General features: G+C 65.2%; 1 protein-coding gene across 2 annotated transcripts in view; it reads left to right on the forward strand.

Annotated features, from left to right (window-relative positions):
- LOC125438692 (leukocyte elastase inhibitor-like) overlaps nt 1-23,249 on the forward strand; it is a 164,189-nt gene that overhangs the window by 111,535 nt on the left and 29,405 nt on the right. For both annotated transcript variants that reach the window (XM_048507135.1, XM_048507134.1), the window contains exons 3-5: nt 15,163-15,300; nt 16,745-16,862; nt 19,719-19,861. In XM_048507135.1, coding sequence (XP_048363092.1) covers nt 15,163-15,300; nt 16,745-16,862; nt 19,719-19,861 — 399 coding nt within the window. The remainder of the gene's footprint in view (nt 1-15,162; nt 15,301-16,744; nt 16,863-19,718; nt 19,862-23,249) is intronic.

The following is a 23,249-nucleotide window of genomic DNA, read 5'->3' on the forward strand; positions in this document are numbered from 1 at the left end:
GTTCAACAGAGGTATTGTATTCTGATGGCCCAAAGCCAAACTGTCTATTCCAAATCAGTTGTCCTGTTTGCAAGCCCAACCTGGAAATATAGAAACATTGTAAATATTACCTCTGATATAGTATCACAACTAATTAAGCTCTTCTTGCCTCTCCTTTGAACATTAGTGTGAACCAAGTTGAGGTTTTCCCTGTGGTTTCAAAGACCAAATAAGCCTTGTTTCAGAAAATGTTCAGAAAAAGCGTATAAGCAAGTAAAAGCATAGAGTGGAACAGCAAAGGACTACCGTTATCTGAGCATGTGTAAAATCAAATAGGTATAAATACAGTCCTCTTTCATTGGGTCTAAAAGTTGTCCTTGCGATGTTAAGGGGATTAACAAAGATGTTCACACTTTTTCCCAGAGGTGGGATCCAGCAGGTTCTCCCAGGTTCCCGAGAGTAGGTTACTAATTATTTGTGTGTGCCGAGAGGGGGTTACTAATGGGTGATTTTGCCACGTGATTTTTGTCTTAGTCACGCCCTCCTCCGCTCCTCAGCAGTACCGCGCAGAACTTGAAGCAGTCTAGCAGGAGGTGCACCGGCGTGCGGGGCAGCCTTCGCCTGCGTGCATTCATTTACTGCCCAAGGACCGGCACAGCGGCTGCGTCCTTGCCGCAGCCCCGCCCAGCAATGCCCTGCCCCTGGAATGCCTGGCCATGCCCCTGTCATGCCCCGCCCAGCCCCATTGGCGCTACGCCACTGTTTGAATCCCACCACCATGGGAACCTGTTACTAAAATTTTTGGATCCCACCATTGCTTTTTCCCATATTCTTTCTTCCTACTTTTTTCCCTTTTGCTAGGCATTTCTCATCTTACCATGTGCCTGTGTGTGTCTTCCTCAGAGTCCCAAAAATGTCTCTTAAAAGAAAATCTGTTTTGTGTAGTAAAGGGAAGAACTTCTTCCCACAAGCCCCCCAAATCTCCCCCACTGGAAATTTGCCAGCAAGTGTGGAGGAAAGAACTAGAACGCTGTAGTTATTTTCATAGACTTGAGCTGTTCCAAGTGCTCTAAATGTTCTTGGGATCACACATCACTACCATCATGATGGCTATTCAGCTGCTCTCTGCAGCTTGGAATTTAGAAGCAATCGAGACAACATTGACAAAGCAAAAACTGGAGGATTCAAAGGAGATACTTGGGGTGAAATATATCACTACAGTGCCAATAATAACATTTTGTGCCAGTTCAAGTTTTCCATTTGTTTGACTGAACTGATGACTACTTGAAGAACACCAGTTCCAGGTAAACAGTATTTACTTCTAAATTTTCCTGCTGACGAAGGGACCGTGTCTTGGAACTGATATCTTTCCTCTCCCTTCCAAACACACACACACACACACACTGCTGCTGCTGCTGCTGTGGAAGAAGAAAGAAGCTTGTTATTAAATGATTAGTCCACCATTCATAATTCATCCTACAGACATCCCCCCCTCCACGGCCCACTGTTAACTGTGATGGCTCTGAAAGTGAGAGTGCAAGGGAAATAACTAATCTGCCATGTGGAGATTTTCAAAGGCAATAAAAGACAGATTTGGCAGTGATTTCCTGTTTATAATGCTATATCAATATAATAAATGACAAAAAATCGAAGTAATAACAAATCTGAAAAGGGGGAAGGGAAGATGGGTGCATAGGAGTGCAAGCAAGTGGGGAATGGTGGTGAACTGAGGGAATATGTCCAGGGCAAAGCTGTTCTCCTTGGCAGATCTCCCCACTACGACAGTGAAGAAAATGAAAACCGTGCTTAAAGCGGTTCACTTGGCCTGGGGAGAATGGAAATTGAAAGTGAGGCTCGAGGAAATGCATCTGTACAAGAAATCTTGCTATGGTGGACGTTTGCCCCTGCCACGTAGCTGTTAGGTCTTGAACCTTGAATCAATAAACGAACTCTGGGTAGTTGATCAGCAATGTTTATTGGAAGGTAATGAAGGGCCCAACTTGTAAAACCTGGCTTTTGCTATCCCCTTTATTTAGAAATAATCCCCCCTCCTGTATTGTCGAAGGCTTTCACGGCCGGAATCACTTGGGTGCTGTGTGGTTTCCGGGCTGTATGGCCGTGTTCTAGCAGCATTCTCTCCTGACGTTTCGCCTGCGTCTGTGGCTGGCATCTTCAGAGGATCCTCTGAAGATGCCAGCCACTGGGTGGGGGGGGGGGGGGGTGCGGGGGGGGGGGGGCGGGGAGGGGGGGGGGTGGGGCGGGGGGGGGGTGGGTGTGGGGGGGGGTGGGGGGCGGGGGGGTTGGGGGGGGGGGGGGTTTGGGGGGCCGGGGGGGGTTGGGGGGGGGGGGGGTGGGGGGGGGGGGGGGTGGGGGGGGGGGGGTGGGGGGGGGGGGGGGGGGGGGGGGGGGGGGGGGGGGGGGGGGGGGGGGGTGGGGGGGGGGGGGGGTGGGGGGGGGGGGGGGTGGGGGGGGGGGGGGGTGGGGGGGGGGGGGGGTGGGGGGGGGGGGGGGTGGGGGGGGGGGGGGGTGGGGGGGGGGGGGGGTGGGGGGGGGGGGGGGTGGGGGGGGGGGGGGGTGGGGGGGGGGGGGGGTGGGGGGGGGGGGGGGTGGGGGGGGGGGGGGGTGGGGGGGGGGGGGGGTGGGGGGGGGGGGGGGTGGGGGGGGGGGGGGGTGGGGGGGGGGGGGGGTGGGGGGGGGGGGGGGTGGGGGGGGGGGGGGGTGGGGGGGGGGGGGGGTGGGGGGGGGGGGGGGTGGGGGGGGGGGGGGGTGGGGGGGGGGGGGGGTGGGGGGGGGGGGGGGTGGGGGGGGGGGGGGGTGGGGGGGGGGGGGGGTGGGGGGGGGGGGGGGTGGGGGGGGGGGGGGGTGGGGGGGGGGGGGGGTGGGGGGGGGGGGGGGTGGGGGGGGGGGGGGGTGGGGGGGGGGGGGGGTGGGGGGGGGGGGGGGTGGGGGGGGGGGGGGGTGGGGGGGGGGGGGGGTGGGGGGGGGGGGGGGTGGGGGGGGGGGGGGGTGGGGGGGGGGGGGGGTGGGGGGGGGGGGGGGTGGGGGGGGGGGGGGGTGGGGGGGGGGGGGGGTGGGGGGGGGGGGGGGTGGGGGGGGGGGGGGGTGGGGGGGGGGGGGGGTGGGGGGGGGGGGGGGTGGGGGGGGGGGGGGGTGGGGGGGGGGGGGGGTGGGGGGGGGGGGGGGTGGGGGGGGGGGGGGGTGGGGGGGGGGGGGGGTGGGGGGGGGGGGGGGTGGGGGGGGGGGGGGGTGGGGGGGGGGGGGGGTGGGGGGGGGGGGGGGTGGGGGGGGGGGGGGGTGGGGGGGGGGGGGGGTGGGGGGGGGGGGGGGTGGGGGGGGGGGGGGGTGGGGGGGGGGGGGGGTGGGGGGGGGGGGGGGTGGGGGGGGGGGGGGGTGGGGGGGGGGGGGGGTGGGGGGGGGGGGGGGTGGGGGGGGGGGGGGGTGGGGGGGGGGGGGGGTGGGGGGGGGGGGGGGTGGGGGGGGGGGGGGGTGGGGGGGGGGGGGGGTGGGGGGGGGGGGGGGTGGGGGGGGGGGGGGGTGGGGGGGGGGGGGGGTGGGGGGGGGGGGGGGTGGGGGGGGGGGGGGGTGGGGGGGGGGGGGGGTGGGGGGGGGGGGGGGTGGGGGGGGGGGGGGGTGGGGGGGGGGGGGGGTGGGGGGGGGGGGGGGTGGGGGGGGGGGGGGGTGGGGGGGGGGGGGGGTGGGGGGGGGGGGGGGTGGGGGGGGGGGGGGGTGGGGGGGGGGGGGGGTGGGGGGGGGGGGGGGTGGGGGGGGGGGGGGGTGGGGGGGGGGGGGGGTGGGGGGGGGGGGGGGTGGGGGGGGGGGGGGGTGGGGGGGGGGGGGGGTGGGGGGGGGGGGGGGTGGGGGGGGGGGGGGGTGGGGGGGGGGGGGGGTGGGGGGGGGGGGGGGTGGGGGGGGGGGGGGGTGGGGGGGGGGGGGGGTGGGGGGGGGGGGGGGTGGGGGGGGGGGGGGGTGGGGGGGGGGGGGGGTGGGGGGGGGGGGGGGTGGGGGGGGGGGGGGGTGGGGGGGGGGGGGGGTGGGGGGGGGGGGGGGTGGGGGGGGGGGGGGGTGGGGGGGGGGGGGGGTGGGGGGGGGGGGGGGTGGGGGGGGGGGGGGGTGGGGGGGGGGGGGGGTGGGGGGGGGGGGGGGTGGGGGGGGGGGGGGGTGGGGGGGGGGGGGGGTGGGGGGGGGGGGGGGTGGGGGGGGGGGGGGGTGGGGGGGGGGGGGGGTGGGGGGGGGGGGGGGTGGGGGGGGGGGGGGGTGGGGGGGGGGGGGGGTGGGGGGGGGGGGGGGTGGGGGGGGGGGGGGGTGGGGGGGGGGGGGGGTGGGGGGGGGGGGGGGTGGGGGGGGGGGGGGGTGGGGGGGGGGGGGGGTGGGGGGGGGGGGGGGTGGGGGGGGGGGGGGGTGGGGGGGGGGGGGGGTGGGGGGGGGGGGGGGTGGGGGGGGGGGGGGGTGGGGGGGGGGGGGGGTGGGGGGGGGGGGGGGTGGGGGGGGGGGGGGGTGGGGGGGGGGGGGGGTGGGGGGGGGGGGGGGTGGGGGGGGGGGGGGGTGGGGGGGGGGGGGGGTGGGGGGGGGGGGGGGTGGGGGGGGGGGGGGGTGGGGGGGGGGGGGGGTGGGGGGGGGGGGGGGTGGGGGGGGGGGGGGGTGGGGGGGGGGGGGGGTGGGGGGGGGGGGGGGTGGGGGGGGGGGGGGGTGGGGGGGGGGGGGGGTGGGGGGGGGGGGGGGTGGGGGGGGGGGGGGGTGGGGGGGGGGGGGGGTGGGGGGGGGGGGGGGTGGGGGGGGGGGGGGGTGGGGGGGGGGGGGGGTGGGGGGGGGGGGGGGTGGGGGGGGGGGGGGGTGGGGGGGGGGGGGGGTGGGGGGGGGGGGGGGTGGGGGGGGGGGGGGGTGGGGGGGGGGGGGGGTGGGGGGGGGGGGGGGTGGGGGGGGGGGGGGGTGGGGGGGGGGGGGGGTGGGGGGGGGGGGGGGTGGGGGGGGGGGGGGGTGGGGGGGGGGGGGGGTGGGGGGGGGGGGGGGTGGGGGGGGGGGGGGGTGGGGGGGGGGGGGGGTGGGGGGGGGGGGGGGTGGGGGGGGGGGGGGGTGGGGGGGGGGGGGGGTGGGGGGGGGGGGGGGTGGGGGGGGGGGGGGGTGGGGGGGGGGGGGGGTGGGGGGGGGGGGGGGTGGGGGGGGGGGGGGGTGGGGGGGGGGGGGGGTGGGGGGGGGGGGGGGTGGGGGGGGGGGGGGGTGGGGGGGGGGGGGGGTGGGGGGGGGGGGGGGTGGGGGGGGGGGGGGGTGGGGGGGGGGGGGGGTGGGGGGGGGGGGGGGTGGGGGGGGGGGGGGGTGGGGGGGGGGGGGGGTGGGGGGGGGGGGGGGTGGGGGGGGGGGGGGGTGGGGGGGGGGGGGGGTGGGGGGGGGGGGGGGTGGGGGGGGGGGGGGGTGGGGGGGGGGGGGGGTGGGGGGGGGGGGGGGTGGGGGGGGGGGGGGGTGGGGGGGGGGGGGGGTGGGGGGGGGGGGGGGTGGGGGGGGGGGGGGGTGGGGGGGGGGGGGGGTGGGGGGGGGGGGGGGTGGGGGGGGGGGGGGGTGGGGGGGGGGGGGGGTGGGGGGGGGGGGGGGTGGGGGGGGGGGGGGGTGGGGGGGGGGGGGGGTGGGGGGGGGGGGGGGTGGGGGGGGGGGGGGGTGGGGGGGGGGGGGGGTGGGGGGGGGGGGGGGTGGGGGGGGGGGGGGGTGGGGGGGGGGGGGGGTGGGGGGGGGGGGGGGTGGGGGGGGGGGGGGGTGGGGGGGGGGGGGGGTGGGGGGGGGGGGGGGTGGGGGGGGGGGGGGGTGGGGGGGGGGGGGGGTGGGGGGGGGGGGGGGTGGGGGGGGGGGGGGGTGGGGGGGGGGGGGGGTGGGGGGGGGGGGGGGTGGGGGGGGGGGGGGGTGGGGGGGGGGGGGGGTGGGGGGGGGGGGGGGTGGGGGGGGGGGGGGGTGGGGGGGGGGGGGGGTGGGGGGGGGGGGGGGTGGGGGGGGGGGGGGGTGGGGGGGGGGGGGGGTGGGGGGGGGGGGGGGTGGGGGGGGGGGGGGGTGGGGGGGGGGGGGGGTGGGGGGGGGGGGGGGTGGGGGGGGGGGGGGGTGGGGGGGGGGGGGGGTGGGGGGGGGGGGGGGTGGGGGGGGGGGGGGGTGGGGGGGGGGGGGGGTGGGGGGGGGGGGGGGTGGGGGGGGGGGGGGGTGGGGGGGGGGGGGGGTGGGGGGGGGGGGGGGTGGGGGGGGGGGGGGGTGGGGGGGGGGGGGGGTGGGGGGGGGGGGGGGTGGGGGGGGGGGGGGGTGGGGGGGGGGGGGGGTGGGGGGGGGGGGGGGTGGGGGGGGGGGGGGGTGGGGGGGGGGGGGGGTGGGGGGGGGGGGGGGTGGGGGGGGGGGGGGGTGGGGGGGGGGGGGGGTGGGGGGGGGGGGGGGTGGGGGGGGGGGGGGGTGGGGGGGGGGGGGGGTGGGGGGGGGGGGGGGTGGGGGGGGGGGGGGGTGGGGGGGGGGGGGGGTGGGGGGGGGGGGGGGTGGGGGGGGGGGGGGGTGGGGGGGGGGGGGGGTGGGGGGGGGGGGGGGTGGGGGGGGGGGGGGGTGGGGGGGGGGGGGGGTGGGGGGGGGGGGGGGTGGGGGGGGGGGGGGGTGGGGGGGGGGGGGGGTGGGGGGGGGGGGGGGTGGGGGGGGGGGGGGGTGGGGGGGGGGGGGGGTGGGGGGGGGGGGGGGTGGGGGGGGGGGGGGGTGGGGGGGGGGGGGGGTGGGGGGGGGGGGGGGTGGGGGGGGGGGGGGGTGGGGGGGGGGGGGGGTGGGGGGGGGGGGGGGTGGGGGGGGGGGGGGGTGGGGGGGGGGGGGGGTGGGGGGGGGGGGGGGTGGGGGGGGGGGGGGGTGGGGGGGGGGGGGGGTGGGGGGGGGGGGGGGTGGGGGGGGGGGGGGGTGGGGGGGGGGGGGGGTGGGGGGGGGGGGGGGTGGGGGGGGGGGGGGGTGGGGGGGGGGGGGGGTGGGGGGGGGGGGGGGTGGGGGGGGGGGGGGGTGGGGGGGGGGGGGGGTGGGGGGGGGGGGGGGTGGGGGGGGGGGGGGGTGGGGGGGGGGGGGGGTGGGGGGGGGGGGGGGTGGGGGGGGGGGGGGGTGGGGGGGGGGGGGGGTGGGGGGGGGGGGGGGTGGGGGGGGGGGGGGGTGGGGGGGGGGGGGGGTGGGGGGGGGGGGGGGTGGGGGGGGGGGGGGGTGGGGGGGGGGGGGGGTGGGGGGGGGGGGGGGTGGGGGGGGGGGGGGGTGGGGGGGGGGGGGGGTGGGGGGGGGGGGGGGTGGGGGGGGGGGGGGGTGGGGGGGGGGGGGGGTGGGGGGGGGGGGGGGTGGGGGGGGGGGGGGGTGGGGGGGGGGGGGGGTGGGGGGGGGGGGGGGTGGGGGGGGGGGGGGGTGGGGGGGGGGGGGGGTGGGGGGGGGGGGGGGTGGGGGGGGGGGGGGGTGGGGGGGGGGGGGGGTGGGGGGGGGGGGGGGTGGGGGGGGGGGGGGGTGGGGGGGGGGGGGGGTGGGGGGGGGGGGGGGTGGGGGGGGGGGGGGGTGGGGGGGGGGGGGGGTGGGGGGGGGGGGGGGTGGGGGGGGGGGGGGGTGGGGGGGGGGGGGGGTGGGGGGGGGGGGGGGTGGGGGGGGGGGGGGGTGGGGGGGGGGGGGGGTGGGGGGGGGGGGGGGTGGGGGGGGGGGGGGGTGGGGGGGGGGGGGGGTGGGGGGGGGGGGGGGTGGGGGGGGGGGGGGGTGGGGGGGGGGGGGGGTGGGGGGGGGGGGGGGTGGGGGGGGGGGGGGGTGGGGGGGGGGGGGGGTGGGGGGGGGGGGGGGTGGGGGGGGGGGGGGGTGGGGGGGGGGGGGGGTGGGGGGGGGGGGGGGTGGGGGGGGGGGGGGGTGGGGGGGGGGGGGGGTGGGGGGGGGGGGGGGTGGGGGGGGGGGGGGGTGGGGGGGGGGGGGGGTGGGGGGGGGGGGGGGTGGGGGGGGGGGGGGGTGGGGGGGGGGGGGGGTGGGGGGGGGGGGGGGTGGGGGGGGGGGGGGGTGGGGGGGGGGGGGGGTGGGGGGGGGGGGGGGTGGGGGGGGGGGGGGGTGGGGGGGGGGGGGGGTGGGGGGGGGGGGGGGTGGGGGGGGGGGGGGGTGGGGGGGGGGGGGGGTGGGGGGGGGGGGGGGTGGGGGGGGGGGGGGGTGGGGGGGGGGGGGGGTGGGGGGGGGGGGGGGTGGGGGGGGGGGGGGGTGGGGGGGGGGGGGGGTGGGGGGGGGGGGGGGTGGGGGGGGGGGGGGGTGGGGGGGGGGGGGGGTGGGGGGGGGGGGGGGTGGGGGGGGGGGGGGGTGGGGGGGGGGGGGGGTGGGGGGGGGGGGGGGTGGGGGGGGGGGGGGGTGGGGGGGGGGGGGGGTGGGGGGGGGGGGGGGTGGGGGGGGGGGGGGGTGGGGGGGGGGGGGGGTGGGGGGGGGGGGGGGTGGGGGGGGGGGGGGGTGGGGGGGGGGGGGGGTGGGGGGGGGGGGGGGTGGGGGGGGGGGGGGGTGGGGGGGGGGGGGGGTGGGGGGGGGGGGGGGTGGGGGGGGGGGGGGGTGGGGGGGGGGGGGGGTGGGGGGGGGGGGGGGTGGGGGGGGGGGGGGGTGGGGGGGGGGGGGGGTGGGGGGGGGGGGGGGTGGGGGGGGGGGGGGGTGGGGGGGGGGGGGGGTGGGGGGGGGGGGGGGTGGGGGGGGGGGGGGGTGGGGGGGGGGGGGGGTGGGGGGGGGGGGGGGTGGGGGGGGGGGGGGGTGGGGGGGGGGGGGGGTGGGGGGGGGGGGGGGTGGGGGGGGGGGGGGGTGGGGGGGGGGGGGGGTGGGGGGGGGGGGGGGTGGGGGGGGGGGGGGGTGGGGGGGGGGGGGGGTGGGGGGGGGGGGGGGTGGGGGGGGGGGGGGGTGGGGGGGGGGGGGGGTGGGGGGGGGGGGGGGTGGGGGGGGGGGGGGGTGGGGGGGGGGGGGGGTGGGGGGGGGGGGGGGTGGGGGGGGGGGGGGGTGGGGGGGGGGGGGGGTGGGGGGGGGGGGGGGTGGGGGGGGGGGGGGGTGGGGGGGGGGGGGGGTGGGGGGGGGGGGGGGTGGGGGGGGGGGGGGGTGGGGGGGGGGGGGGGTGGGGGGGGGGGGGGGTGGGGGGGGGGGGGGGTGGGGGGGGGGGGGGGTGGGGGGGGGGGGGGGTGGGGGGGGGGGGGGGTGGGGGGGGGGGGGGGTGGGGGGGGGGGGGGGTGGGGGGGGGGGGGGGTGGGGGGGGGGGGGGGTGGGGGGGGGGGGGGGTGGGGGGGGGGGGGGGTGGGGGGGGGGGGGGGTGGGGGGGGGGGGGGGTGGGGGGGGGGGGGGGTGGGGGGGGGGGGGGGTGGGGGGGGGGGGGGGTGGGGGGGGGGGGGGGTGGGGGGGGGGGGGGGTGGGGGGGGGGGGGGGTGGGGGGGGGGGGGGGTGGGGGGGGGGGGGGGTGGGGGGGGGGGGGGGTGGGGGGGGGGGGGGGTGGGGGGGGGGGGGGGTGGGGGGGGGGGGGGGTGGGGGGGGGGGGGGGTGGGGGGGGGGGGGGGTGGGGGGGGGGGGGGGTGGGGGGGGGGGGGGGTGGGGGGGGGGGGGGGTGGGGGGGGGGGGGGGTGGGGGGGGGGGGGGGTGGGGGGGGGGGGGGGTGGGGGGGGGGGGGGGTGGGGGGGGGGGGGGGTGGGGGGGGGGGGGGGTGGGGGGGGGGGGGGGTGGGGGGGGGGGGGGGTGGGGGGGGGGGGGGGTGGGGGGGGGGGGGGGTGGGGGGGGGGGGGGGTGGGGGGGGGGGGGGGTGGGGGGGGGGGGGGGTGGGGGGGGGGGGGGGTGGGGGGGGGGGGGGGTGGGGGGGGGGGGGGGTGGGGGGGGGGGGGGGTGGGGGGGGGGGGGGGTGGGGGGGGGGGGGGGTGGGGGGGGGGGGGGGTGGGGGGGGGGGGGGGTGGGGGGGGGGGGGGGTGGGGGGGGGGGGGGGTGGGGGGGGGGGGGGGTGGGGGGGGGGGGGGGTGGGGGGGGGGGGGGGTGGGGGGGGGGGGGGGTGGGGGGGGGGGGGGGTGGGGGGGGGGGGGGGTGGGGGGGGGGGGGGGTGGGGGGGGGGGGGGGTGGGGGGGGGGGGGGGTGGGGGGGGGGGGGGGTGGGGGGGGGGGGGGGTGGGGGGGGGGGGGGGTGGGGGGGGGGGGGGGTGGGGGGGGGGGGGGGTGGGGGGGGGGGGGGGTGGGGGGGGGGGGGGGTGGGGGGGGGGGGGGGTGGGGGGGGGGGGGGGTGGGGGGGGGGGGGGGTGGGGGGGGGGGGGGGTGGGGGGGGGGGGGGGTGGGGGGGGGGGGGGGTGGGGGGGGGGGGGGGTGGGGGGGGGGGGGGGTGGGGGGGGGGGGGGGTGGGGGGGGGGGGGGGTGGGGGGGGGGGGGGGTGGGGGGGGGGGGGGGTGGGGGGGGGGGGGGGTGGGGGGGGGGGGGGGTGGGGGGGGGGGGGGGTGGGGGGGGGGGGGGGTGGGGGGGGGGGGGGGTGGGGGGGGGGGGGGGTGGGGGGGGGGGGGGGTGGGGGGGGGGGGGGGTGGGGGGGGGGGGGGGTGGGGGGGGGGGGGGGTGGGGGGGGGGGGGGGTGGGGGGGGGGGGGGGTGGGGGGGGGGGGGGGTGGGGGGGGGGGGGGGTGGGGGGGGGGGGGGGTGGGGGGGGGGGGGGGTGGGGGGGGGGGGGGGTGGGGGGGGGGGGGGGTGGGGGGGGGGGGGGGTGGGGGGGGGGGGGGGTGGGGGGGGGGGGGGGTGGGGGGGGGGGGGGGTGGGGGGGGGGGGGGGTGGGGGGGGGGGGGGGTGGGGGGGGGGGGGGGTGGGGGGGGGGGGGGGTGGGGGGGGGGGGGGGTGGGGGGGGGGGGGGGTGGGGGGGGGGGGGGGTGGGGGGGGGGGGGGGTGGGGGGGGGGGGGGGTGGGGGGGGGGGGGGGTGGGGGGGGGGGGGGGTGGGGGGGGGGGGGGGTGGGGGGGGGGGGGGGTGGGGGGGGGGGGGGGTGGGGGGGGGGGGGGGTGGGGGGGGGGGGGGGTGGGGGGGGGGGGGGGTGGGGGGGGGGGGGGGTGGGGGGGGGGGGGGGTGGGGGGGGGGGGGGGTGGGGGGGGGGGGGGGTGGGGGGGGGGGGGGGTGGGGGGGGGGGGGGGTGGGGGGGGGGGGGGGTGGGGGGGGGGGGGGGTGGGGGGGGGGGGGGGTGGGGGGGGGGGGGGGTGGGGGGGGGGGGGGGTGGGGGGGGGGGGGGGTGGGGGGGGGGGGGGGTGGGGGGGGGGGGGGGTGGGGGGGGGGGGGGGTGGGGGGGGGGGGGGGTGGGGGGGGGGGGGGGTGGGGGGGGGGGGGGGTGGGGGGGGGGGGGGGTGGGGGGGGGGGGGGGTGGGGGGGGGGGGGGGTGGGGGGGGGGGGGGGTGGGGGGGGGGGGGGGTGGGGGGGGGGGGGGGTGGGGGGGGGGGGGGGTGGGGGGGGGGGGGGGTGGGGGGGGGGGGGGGTGGGGGGGGGGGGGGGTGGGGGGGGGGGGGGGTGGGGGGGGGGGGGGGTGGGGGGGGGGGGGGGTGGGGGGGGGGGGGGGTGGGGGGGGGGGGGGGTGGGGGGGGGGGGGGGTGGGGGGGGGGGGGGGTGGGGGGGGGGGGGGGTGGGGGGGGGGGGGGGTGGGGGGGGGGGGGGGTGGGGGGGGGGGGGGGTGGGGGGGGGGGGGGGTGGGGGGGGGGGGGGGTGGGGGGGGGGGGGGGTGGGGGGGGGGGGGGGTGGGGGGGGGGGGGGGTGGGGGGGGGGGGGGGTGGGGGGGGGGGGGGGTGGGGGGGGGGGGGGGTGGGGGGGGGGGGGGGTGGGGGGGGGGGGGGGTGGGGGGGGGGGGGGGTGGGGGGGGGGGGGGGTGGGGGGGGGGGGGGGTGGGGGGGGGGGGGGGTGGGGGGGGGGGGGGGTGGGGGGGGGGGGGGGTGGGGGGGGGGGGGGGTGGGGGGGGGGGGGGGTGGGGGGGGGGGGGGGTGGGGGGGGGGGGGGGTGGGGGGGGGGGGGGTTGGGGGGGGGGGGGGGTGGGGGGGGGGGGGGGGTGGGGGGGGGGGGGTGGGGGGGGGGGGGGGGGGGGGGGGGGGGGGGGGGGGGGGGGGGTGGGGGGGGGGGGGTGTGGGGGGGGCGGGGGGGGGGGGGGGGGGCGCGGGGTGGCGGGGTGGGGGGGGGGGGGGGGGGCCCGGGGCTCGGTGGGGGGGGGGGCGGCGGGGGGGGGGGGGGGGGGGGGGGGGGGGTGGTCTTGGGGGGGGGGGGGTGGGGGGGGGGGAAACATGATGAAGGTTTCCAGGAGAACTCTCACCCATTACAACCACACAAGAAAACCACAAAACAATAAAGCTCCAACATTTACACCTTATGAAAACAATGAAAAAACTACCTTCCCAGTAGTTCCCAACAATATTGAAATTACCTTAACAAGGTGTTAAGGGCTTATAGAAATCAAGGTCCAAGTCTGGTAGCCTTGCTTCTTCTGCAAAAGAGCTCTTGCAGCCTCTCTGCTGCTCCGAGTCTCCACCCCCTTACTGGGTCAACCCATTCTGGGCCAACCCATTCTGGGCATGGGGGTTACACTTGCCCCTGCTCTAAGAGCATCCAACGTTCATAGTCCAGCCCTAAGCCACTTCCTATACTTTTAAATGCAGACAATCCATTCCTATTATCAAGATGTAGGACAGGCTTAAATCATCAACTAGCCCAGGGGTAGGGAACCTGCGGCTCGAGAGCCGCATGCGGCTCTTCTGCCCTTGCACTGCGGCTCCATGAGCTGAGCCGCCGGCCCCACCAACTGCCTGTGGTCGGCTGGGCCGCGCCGTGGGCTTCCCCTCTCGCCTGCCCCATTCGAGTGGGGCAGGTGCTTTCCCAGCGGCCGGCGAGGCCAAGCCGCTGGCCCCATCCTTGCCCTCCCTGCAGGCAGCAGGGCGGATGCATCCATGCGCTTCTCAGAATGAGCGGAGTAAAAGGTAAAAAAAACCCAATATATATAGTGTTATCTTTATTTTAAATATCAAAAATTATTTGCGGCTCCAAGTGTTTTCTTTTCCTATGGAAAACGGGTCCAAATGGCTCTTTGAGTGTTAAAGGTTCCCTACCCCTGAACTAGCCAAATGTAGTCAGTACTGCTCCTCTAACATCCTGGAAATCAATCCTCAAAAGTAAAAGGTGGTTGTATTTTCTAACACCTTTAAAATCCTCCACTGGAGGCAAATTAGTAGAGCAGGTTAAAATCTTTAAATATTTAGGGGTCGCCTTTACCCACAAAGCCTCTTGGGTGAAAAATAGAGAGCTTGCAGTTAAGAGTGCCGAGGCAATATCAGTTGCCATCCTCAGCTTCTTTGCCACTAAAGGGTGCAAATCGTTGTGATTTAGCAAATATTAGTCACACAAGTAAGCTAAGAAAGAGTTAACTTTGTATGTTAAGTAGTTGATGATGTCACAGCTTAATTTAAGAGTATACTGAATAGCTATTGGCTAGTTAGCTAGAGAGCCTGATAGCAAGCATGACTAAGTCTGTATAGCTAACATCTTCTTCTCCTTCTATGGAAATTCTCTAAAAGCAGCAAGCAGGCAGACAAAGAGACTAAGTGATATGACTGTAGACCAAATGTATATAACCTTCTCTACTGCACTTTTATAGCTAATAAAGTTTATCTTCCTATTGTTATAGCAACTGAGTCTCTGACTCTGTTATGCCCTTCAACTCTGCTAAGCTCTACCAGAGAGAGCGCGCACAAGCACGCGCACACATACACTCATATATATATATTTGACAATACAAATTTATCCCAGTGGCATTAAAGTTATTTAATGCGAAAATAAAACAACTGTTATATGGGATCCCACTGTGGATCAGTGATTGGGCTCCTTCTCTTGAAAAAATCCAATCTAGTTTTCTCCACCAAATTTTTGGAGTTTCACGTTGCGTATCTTACGCAACTCTGTGTCTAGAAGCTGGTCAGCATCTTCTGGTTACAAGAGCCTGGCTCTTTTTCTTTCAAGTTCCTGACCAGGCTCTGTTTTTCTACTGATACAAATAGCTTTCTTCATTTGGCTCTCCCTGAGATCCAACACTCTGACTGGTGGCTCCACACTGAGAACAAGCTGATCGCCCTGGGGTGCTTTGCTCATGCTAGCCCCCATCGAAATATTGCAGACTATTAAATCCCGTCTCTTAAATCAAGAACTCCAACTCTTGGTTCATAAAGCCAGGGTTTCATGCTCACTCATATACTTCGGTGCAAATGGCTTATTATTTAAAGGTTCTATTCAATCCCAATCAAAGGTGGGCCTTCACTAGAGCTAGGTGTAACTCTTTCCCCTCAGCCTACCTGCAAGGACGTTTTTCGAAGACCCCTGTACAAGTCTGGGTTTGCACTTATTGCACCAATACTCCTGAGACGATGCTGCACATTTTATTTGACTGTCCTAAATATGCAGATTTTAGACCTGATTTTCATTGTATTATCCCTCTGTTACTAAGGCGTTCCCACCCCTAATCTTTGGCCTTGTTTTCTGTTAAATAATTGCTCATCCATGATGCTGGAGATGGTTGCAAATTTCTTGGGAGAGGTCTTGATATGTTGATATGCTGTATTTCAGATCCCTGCACTGATTCTTGCTTTCAGTTTTGCTTGATTTATTAATGCCTATTAAAGGTCTATTGTCCATGCTGGCAGGAGCTGATGGGAATTGTAGTCCATGAACATATGGAGCACCATAAGTTGGCCACCCCTAGTTTACTCCATCCCAAAAACTGGTGGAGGTAACAATATGTTTCTTTCTTTACATTCTGTTATTGAGTCCTAGAAGTCAGACTGATTAAGAAAAGGTTTTGTGTCATTCCAGAAGGCACATGGCGTTGTCAGGAGTCTGTTTTCTTCTCGGTGTACGTGCAAAGAAAAGCATTAGAATATTGCCTTTTTAAAACACGTTATTATGTTGTAAGCTGCCCAGACACTGGCGTTGCCAGGAAAAGGTGGGGTATAAATTAAGGTGACCAGCCGTCCCGCTTTTGGCGGGACACTCACGCTTTTGCTCAATGTGTCCCGCGTCCCGCGTGGCTTTAAAATTGTCCCACGTGCGCCTCCTGCGCTGCCGCACTGCCTTCTGGGGCACTTCCCGGTTTCCTGACCGGGGAGCGCCGCAAAAGGCAGTGTGCTCCTGCGGCCGCCCCGCTTTACAGGAGGAAAAATCTGGTCACCTTAGTATAAATCAAATATGTACATAATTTGCTTCCCTTGGCAGGCATTTCATTTTGATGGTGTTGAAGACATTCATTCGAGTTTCCAAACACTCAATGCTGAATTTAACAGGAGCGATGCCCCCTATATATTGAAGGTTGCTAATCGGTTGTACGGAGAGAAGACTTATAACTTTTTGCAAGTAAGTTGATTTCTGGTACACGAGAGAACTTTGAATACTTAAATGGTCATCAGGGCTGCTTTTGTCTGGCCTACAATCCCTTCCTGATACAGAATCTTTAGTCAGTTGGAACTGAAAAGTGTTGATTGAACTAAAACTGAGTTCTGTTATTTCAACAAAGGGGGAAAAGGGTACTGCACATTGTTAAAAATCCCATGTCTTATAGGATGTTGGTATTTTTTTGCCAGTTACCAATACAGTAATGCCCACGCATTGTTCAAGTTTTGTGGTCACATATTGCCTAGTGATGCAAGAGGAAGTGGCCCTTGTCTTGCCCTCACAGAGGCTTTTGTTATTTCCTCATTAAGCTTCAGTTTCCCCATAGTTAGCATGGGCTTAGTTCATTGTAAAGTCTTCTAAGGAAGGGAATTTTTGTTAGCCCCTGTCCCTTTAAGACATTTCCCAAGAGGCAGTCTTCCTTTTTTACCCAGCAATCCCCTGTTTTAGCTCTAAGCAGTCAGTCAGAGCAAGGTGCCAAGGGGAGCTGGAGACTGTAATATTTGTGATGTATTTGGTGGTTCATAGTAGTCTATGGTGATATACAGAGCACAAGTTAAGATTAATAGCAATTTGAATCAGACAAAGACTGAAGGAACTAAAAGGAAGCAAGACACAGTGGACTTTCTTGAAAGCAACCAAGAGAAGACACAGTCTACAGCTTCAAATCAGCTCAAGACAAGCAAGTAATTTGATTTAGACAGACCCAAGAGAGGAGTTAGGGTCTTAAGAGCAGCAGTGGCATAGGAGGTTAAGAGCTCATGTATCTAATCTGGAGGAACCGGGTTTGATTCTCCGCTCTGCTGCCTGAGCTGTGGGCTTATCTGGGGAATTCAGATTAGCCTGTACACTCTCACACACGCCAGCTGGGTGACCATGGGCTAGTCACAGCTTCTCGGAGCTCTCTCAGCTTCACCTACCTCACAGGGTGTTTGTTGTGAGGGGGGAAGGTCAAGGAGATTGTAAGCCCCTTTGAGTCTCCTACAGGAGAGAAAGGGGGGATATAAATCCAAACTCTTCTTCTTCTCTTCTTAATTCTCCTAAGTAATAAACCTATTGTTTGAATTGTTGAACCTGGCTTGTGTCTCCGCTGCTCTATCCTAGCCAAGTACAGGGCACCAAAAACAGATTCACTTGGGGGGCAGAACAGCCCTTATAGTGAGTCTGAAGGTCACTTCCTGTCTAATGAATGGGTGGTGCTAGGTTTCCTACTGATATTTCACTGTTTATTACTTCTGTCGTGCGCAAGGTGAGAACTTCCCTACGATGGTAGTTATTTTGATCACACTATGGAGGTTGATACAAAGAAATGCAATTGCTGAGATTAATTAGGTCTAGTTAACAGTTCACAAAGGGCATCTGGGCGCTTATGCTGTATTTTAAAAGCTAACCCACATGATTTCTCCAGGACTTTTTGGTTAGCACTCAGAAACTATATGGAGCTGAGTTATCTCCAGTGGATTTCCAAAATGCTGCTGCTGATGTCCGAAAACAAATTAACCAGTGGGTTGAAGAGCAAACCGAAGGTGAGAGAGTCTTAGACATTGTGGCTTAGCCTTTGGTCTTTCTCTGGGTTGGTCTGCAGATTAGTCTGTTCCTTGTTAGAAAGTGCTGTTTAGAATAATAACGGGTGACTGAAATCCGTTCCTCCTCTGGATTGGGCTGTAAATCATATAGACGTGACATCTGTATTCTATAGCATAAGATTCAAATTGAAATGAGAGTTGTGTATTCCTGAAAATTCATAATTGTGTAGTGAGGCCAGACCCCGTGTCTCAGCAGCTGTGTGTCATAAGGAATGGTAAGGAAAGAAACCCACAGAAATCAAAGTTTGAACAGAAAAGATAGCTTTACTGGACAGCATAGGTATCTGACCAGGGTATTCTCGAGAGAGAGACACACCCACCCCATACAAAAGAAAAGCTTTACTGTGCTGAATTTGATGGTTCACACACAGGGTAACTCTCTAGAAGAGTCACACTTTACCCAGATAAAGACTTCATTTTTGTAAATACAAAGAATACATATGTCATAGTTCATACCTGTAAACGTATCCCATAAGATCATTCCCTTTCACGTGTGACTGCATGAACCTTAAAATCTGATTGGATGATTCTGTCTCCTTGTCACATTAAGACAGCCTTTGAATCAAATTGCTTCTCTGAGTAAAACATTGTCACATACACAAGCTGGAATTTTCCTCCTGTCTCTCTCTGTCTCTGTGTCCCTCCCATTGGCAGGGCAATACACTAAATTCTGCCTTTTCTGGTTTATCAAATCCAGGTACTTACCGTGTTTCCCCAAATATAAGACAGTGTCTTATATTAATTTTTGCTCCCAAAGATGTGCAATGTCTTATTTTCAGGGCATGTCTTATTTTTCTGTGTTCTGTTCGTCGGGCATGCTTCCAAACAAAAACTTTGCTGTGTCTTACTTTCGGGGGATGCCTTATATTTCGCACTTCAGCAAAACCTCTACTATGTCTTATTTTTAGGGGATGTCTTATATTCGGGGAAACAGGGTAGTACATTCCTAAGTTTGCTCCCAAAGAGAGATACCTCTCCAGGGTACACAGGTTTACATATATTCCTTAGAATCATAAAACTTCCCTTTCCCAGTTTGAAAATGATTTCACTTTAAAAGTTAAAACATGATTTTAACCCATACAAACATTGATTCTACTCGAATTGAATTATAGTAAAATGCAAGTAATATAAATCTCTCATTATCATTTCTATGTTCATTGAAATATAGAAAAACACTTTTTCAGTTAACTAATCAAAGTCCTTCGATTCTAACCTCTGATTTCTTCATTGCTTTGTTTATTCATGTAGCTATCCCCTATAGCTAGTTCTGAAAAACAAGTCAAAAATGTATGTCTTCTGTCACTGGCCCTTATTGACAAGATCTTAAAGATTTTAATCTTTGGCTTGCCTGCATGACTAGCTACGTGTCTGCTGTCATGCTGGTCTCTATACACAGAAATCCCATTTTGATTTTTACAAATCCTTGGTTCATACAAACTCCATATTCCTTGATATCAAATACAATTTTTAAACATTTGGCCCATTCCCACAGTGTAGATGTAAGGTTGTGGTTTGATGTGTGTTTCTGCTCAGGCCAGTCTGGCCTTGGTAACATTCCACGATCTGGGCTGTTTGCCCGGGATGGCTGCTTTCGTTAACCTTGCTCTTTGCGCTTATCATGTATGTCTGAAGCTTGCCTTTTTGCTATTGTGGGAAACATAGTTGGGAGTAGTGGGCGGAGTAGCTTTGCCCGTAAAAGCGGCAATTTGCTTTGGGAAGGTCAGAATCTGCATTCCGTGTACTGTGCGTCCTGAAGTTTAAGAAATAAAGAACTCTTCAAAGTTGCTTGATTTCTGGTCCTTCCAGGTTCCTTACAGTAGACACACAGTTTTTGACCCTTAGTTACGTCCATGTGAGTTATTTGCTGAGATGGGTCAGGTGATAGGGAAGAAAGGAAGAGAAAGATGCAATGAACACTGCATGAACATTCATATGGATAATATTTAGTTAATTATTTTAATAGCTCCTTTAAAAGCAAAACTTCTTTCAAAACTGCAGAACCATTCTGGGGAAAGGGGACAAGGTTTCTTGGTTATATAATGGGAGTTAGCAGCACTTAGCACAGCAAACTTCATGCAACTCAGCCTTGGAAAAGAAAGATGTGTTTAGATGGAACACAGCAAGTTCCAGTGTTGTGCCAAGATGATAGCCAACTTCGTATTTCATTAGAACTAGCCCACAGGGCACTTTAGCACATGCAGAATAATCCAATTTCAATCCACTTTCAATGTACTTTCACAATTGTTTGCAAGTGGATTTTGCTATTTCATACAGTAAGAAGAAGAAGAAGAGTTTGGATTTATATCTCCCTTTCTCTCCTGTAGGAGACTCAAAGGGGCTTACAATCTCCTTGCCCTTCCCCCCTTACAACAAACACCCTGTGAGATAGGTGGGACTGAGAGAGCTCCAAGAAGCTGTGACTAGTCCAAGGTCACCCAGCTGGCGTGTGTGGGAGTGCACAGGCTAATCTGAATTCCCCAGATAAGCCTCCACAGCTCAGGCGGCAGAGTGGGGAATCAAACCCGGTTCCTCCAGATTAGATACACGAGCTCTTAACCTCCTACGCCACTGCTGCTCCAGTAAAATTCAGCTGTAAAGTGAATTGAAAGTGCATTGAAAGTGCATTATTCTGCATATACTATTTGATCGATACTTTTGTATTGGTTTTTATTTTATCATTGATTTTGTTGTAAGCTGCATTGGGTTTCCTTTGCAGGAAAGGTCAGTAATAAATGCCCACACGTCTTAAGTGTTTCAAAGAAAATGATTATTTCTTCGGACATTTCTTCCTTCAAGGTAAAATCCTTGATTTGTTACCTGAGGATTCACTTGATGGAATGACCAGACTTGTTCTAGTGAATGCGATCTACTTCAAAGGGAGCTGGGCAGAGCAATTTCGAGAGGAAGACACAAAGGAGACACCTTTCAGACCCAATAAGGTAAGAGCTGGAATGGCAGAGTAGTTAAGAGGGGTAGACACTGTCAAGGACGTAGGTAAGGGGGGGTTATTGGGTTCAACCCCCACATTACATATCTGAAGCTCCTAAGCTCTGGCCCCCATGCCCCCCCTCCAACTGGGCTCCTAGCCGGCAGTCTTTCATGCCCTCTCCTCAGAGGAGAAGAGACTGCCATCCCTGGCCTCAGAGAGCTGCTTTTATAAGCACTGAGGCTGGGGGTGTGGCTTAGGGGGCGGAGCCTTGCCCCCCACCCCTGGGGGTGTGGCTACGCCTCCCCAATCCCTGCTCCCCGGCCTCAGTGCTTATAAGAGCAGCTCTCCGAGGCCAGGGATGGCAGTCTCTTGTGGACTCCCCAGAGGGGAGGGCAGACGGGACTGCTGGCTGGCAGCCCAGCCATTGAGGGGCATAGCATCACCATAAGTTAGTTGTGACTTGATGGTGTGTACCAACTTTGCTAACCATAGTTTTGGGTTACATCTTAGTTGTATCAGCCATTTGTACAAAATGCATTTTGTGGTTGAGTGTGTAATAACTGGATAGTTTGTAATATTATCTGAGCAACTCCAAATGCCAATCTTCTCCTGACCACGGTAGAGAAAGGTATTTCTGGCGTGACTAGTTGTACATCTTAGCATGAGCGATGTGGTGCAGAATGACGTCATTTTTGTATGGATATACACTCCCGTATACATTTTGATCCTGTATTGATTATGTGCTACCAGTTTCTGATTTATAAAGTGATACGTGAATAGAAGCCTGTTTTTACACACAGAACTCTTTGGCTGGATTGAGGCCACAATATTGCTATTCAATGCTTGTCCAAGACTAGAGTTTTCAACCCACCGGTCCTTGCAAAAAGCATTTGATTCCCCTGTCCTGGACCTGAGACCCTGGAACAAATGCCCTTTTTGATAGTTTGATTGACACTGGGGTTTGGACTCTTAGACACACAGTGAAACACACCAATAAAAGTAAGAGGAGCAGCAGTGGCGTAGGAGGTTAAGAGCTCATGTATCTAATGTGGAGGAACCGGGTTTGATTCCCAGCTCTGCCACCTGAGTTGTGGAGGCTTATCTGGGGAATTCAGATTAGCCTGTATGCTCCCACACACTCCAGCTAGGTGACCTTGGGCTAGTCACAGCTTCTCGGAGCTCTCTCAGCCCCACCTACCTCACAGGGTGTTTGTTGTGAGGGGGGAAGGGCAAGGAGATTGTAAGCCCCCTTGAGTCTCCTGCAGGAGAGACAGGGGGGATATAAATCCAAACTCTTCTTCTTTATTGATGAGAGAAGAGGTTCAGGCTTAAGCACAGGGCAGAGACGAAGCACGTGCAGTAAAATAACACAACTAGCTTCCACCATTCACTTACAGACGTGAAGACAGGAAGGTTTTAATATCTTCAAATTAGCATAAGTGCAAGCAGCAGGCAGAAGATGCGGCAAGGTGGTCCCTGACCCTTTGCTGGCCTTGGTGGTACTAAGAGCCATGCATACAAAAAAACAACAACACCTGTGCCAGATAGTCATAAGTTAACTTCATAGGAAACTGGATCTGTGTTCCCCTGACCAATATAAGCCAATTAAAAACACGAAGCAACAGATCATTCTCGAAGAAGAGTGAGGATCCCCTCTGTCATCTGACATTGCTGAGAGCAGTTAAGTTAGATCTCTTTGAAATGCAGAGGCGATCATATCTTGGAAACAGCTGAAGAGTTGCAAGTGTTTGATGCAGTACTCTTTATACATCAGGAAGCAGGCTACAGCTGTTCAGTTATAACATGGCCAAATGCTGACGTTTTGACTGTCAGGTTGATTTATATGCAGGTGACCATCTTGTCACAATGCTATTCTCCAAAATAAGTACCTCCCCCCATTTCTAATATTCTGATATTCTTTTATTCAACCAAACCAGTATTTTGGTTGATTAAAAAATGCCATATTTCGGTTAGCCCACTGTAGTGCATGCCAGAGAATAGATGAAAGGGTTAAATAAAAATTGCTTTGCCTATTAGCTTTTCACTGCTCATTTCCTCAGTTACTCATATCAGTCCTAAATCAGAGTATTTACTTACTTACTTACTTACTTACTTACTTACTTACTTACTTACTTACTTACTTACTTACTTATTAGATTTTAAACCGCCCATCGCTGAAGGGCTCTGGGCGGCGTACAGCAGGCCTGCAACAACAATACATAATAACATTAAACACAGGAGGCTAAAACCAACATTTTACACATAATAACTAAGTTAATTTAAAACAATTCACAAATCTATAACCATAAAAACACAGCAGCAGCAATATTATATGGTAGTTAGATTTGAGTCCGGTAGTACCTTACACACCAGCAAGATTTTGGGTGTTTGTGCTTTTGAGAGTCAAAGGGCGATTACCCCCTGCAGCTGTTCTCCAGCCTCGGCCCGCTCTGGCACAAAAAGTCGCATCAGAAGTGTGCTTGCTTTCCCTGCGGAAAGCGAAGATGCACAGGGCAAGAGGAAGTGCATTGGGATAAGAAATCTCTCAGCACACTGCAAAGAGGAAGTGCATCAGAAGAAAATTATGGAAGAAAATTGTTTGCCCCGATGCGCTTCCTTTCTTGGCGTGCCACAAGGAAGAAACATGTTGGGACAGATTTCTTGCCCCGATGCACTTCCAATCCTGCCGCGCGCTACAGCGCCGGTGGGTAATCGGCCAAAGTGTACTTTGTCTTTGGTCTCTCAGGTCTTCCTGAACTCTAATCTAGCTGTTCTGCTGCAGACGAGCACGGCTGCCCTCTGGAAAAATCTGAAGTGTACGTCAGTCAGACCCGTTGTCTTATGATAGCCAGCCAGCCCCTGGATGTTATGGTTGATTCCTGTTTGCTGTGTGCCTTTTTGAAGGGCCTGAATCTGAGATTTTATGTTCAGAATGGTTTGGGTGATATAAAAAAAACTACTTTGGTTGCTGACAAAAGGCCCTTGCAAGTGGGAAGAAGGAATTTAACACTCCTGAGTGCTGCACAAAGCTCCTGTTCCCCTCTATATTTTGGGATCCCCCCCCCCCCCCCCGAAATCTAGCCCTGCTGTATATTTAGAACAGCTTGTTAATTATAAGTGCAGATGGGTCATGACCAGAGCAAGGTGCAACTCATTCCCCTCTGTCTATCTTCAAGGTCGTTTCCTTAACATCCCACAAAGTGAGCATTGTTGTCGGTACTGTCCCAATGCTATGGACTCAATCCCTCATATCCTGCTTTACTGTTCGAGGTATAATGATATTAGAACCAATCTGGGATCTTTACTACCTCTAGAATTTATGTTTCTCTCAGACAAACTAAAAATGTCTAAGCTATTGAACAGCCCTAATGTGGAAATTTCTGAAGCAGTTGTTACAT

Source organism: Sphaerodactylus townsendi, linkage group LG09 (genome assembly GCF_021028975.2).
Source record: "Sphaerodactylus townsendi isolate TG3544 linkage group LG09, MPM_Stown_v2.3, whole genome shotgun sequence".
Lineage (NCBI taxonomy): Eukaryota > Metazoa > Chordata > Lepidosauria > Squamata > Sphaerodactylidae > Sphaerodactylus > Sphaerodactylus townsendi.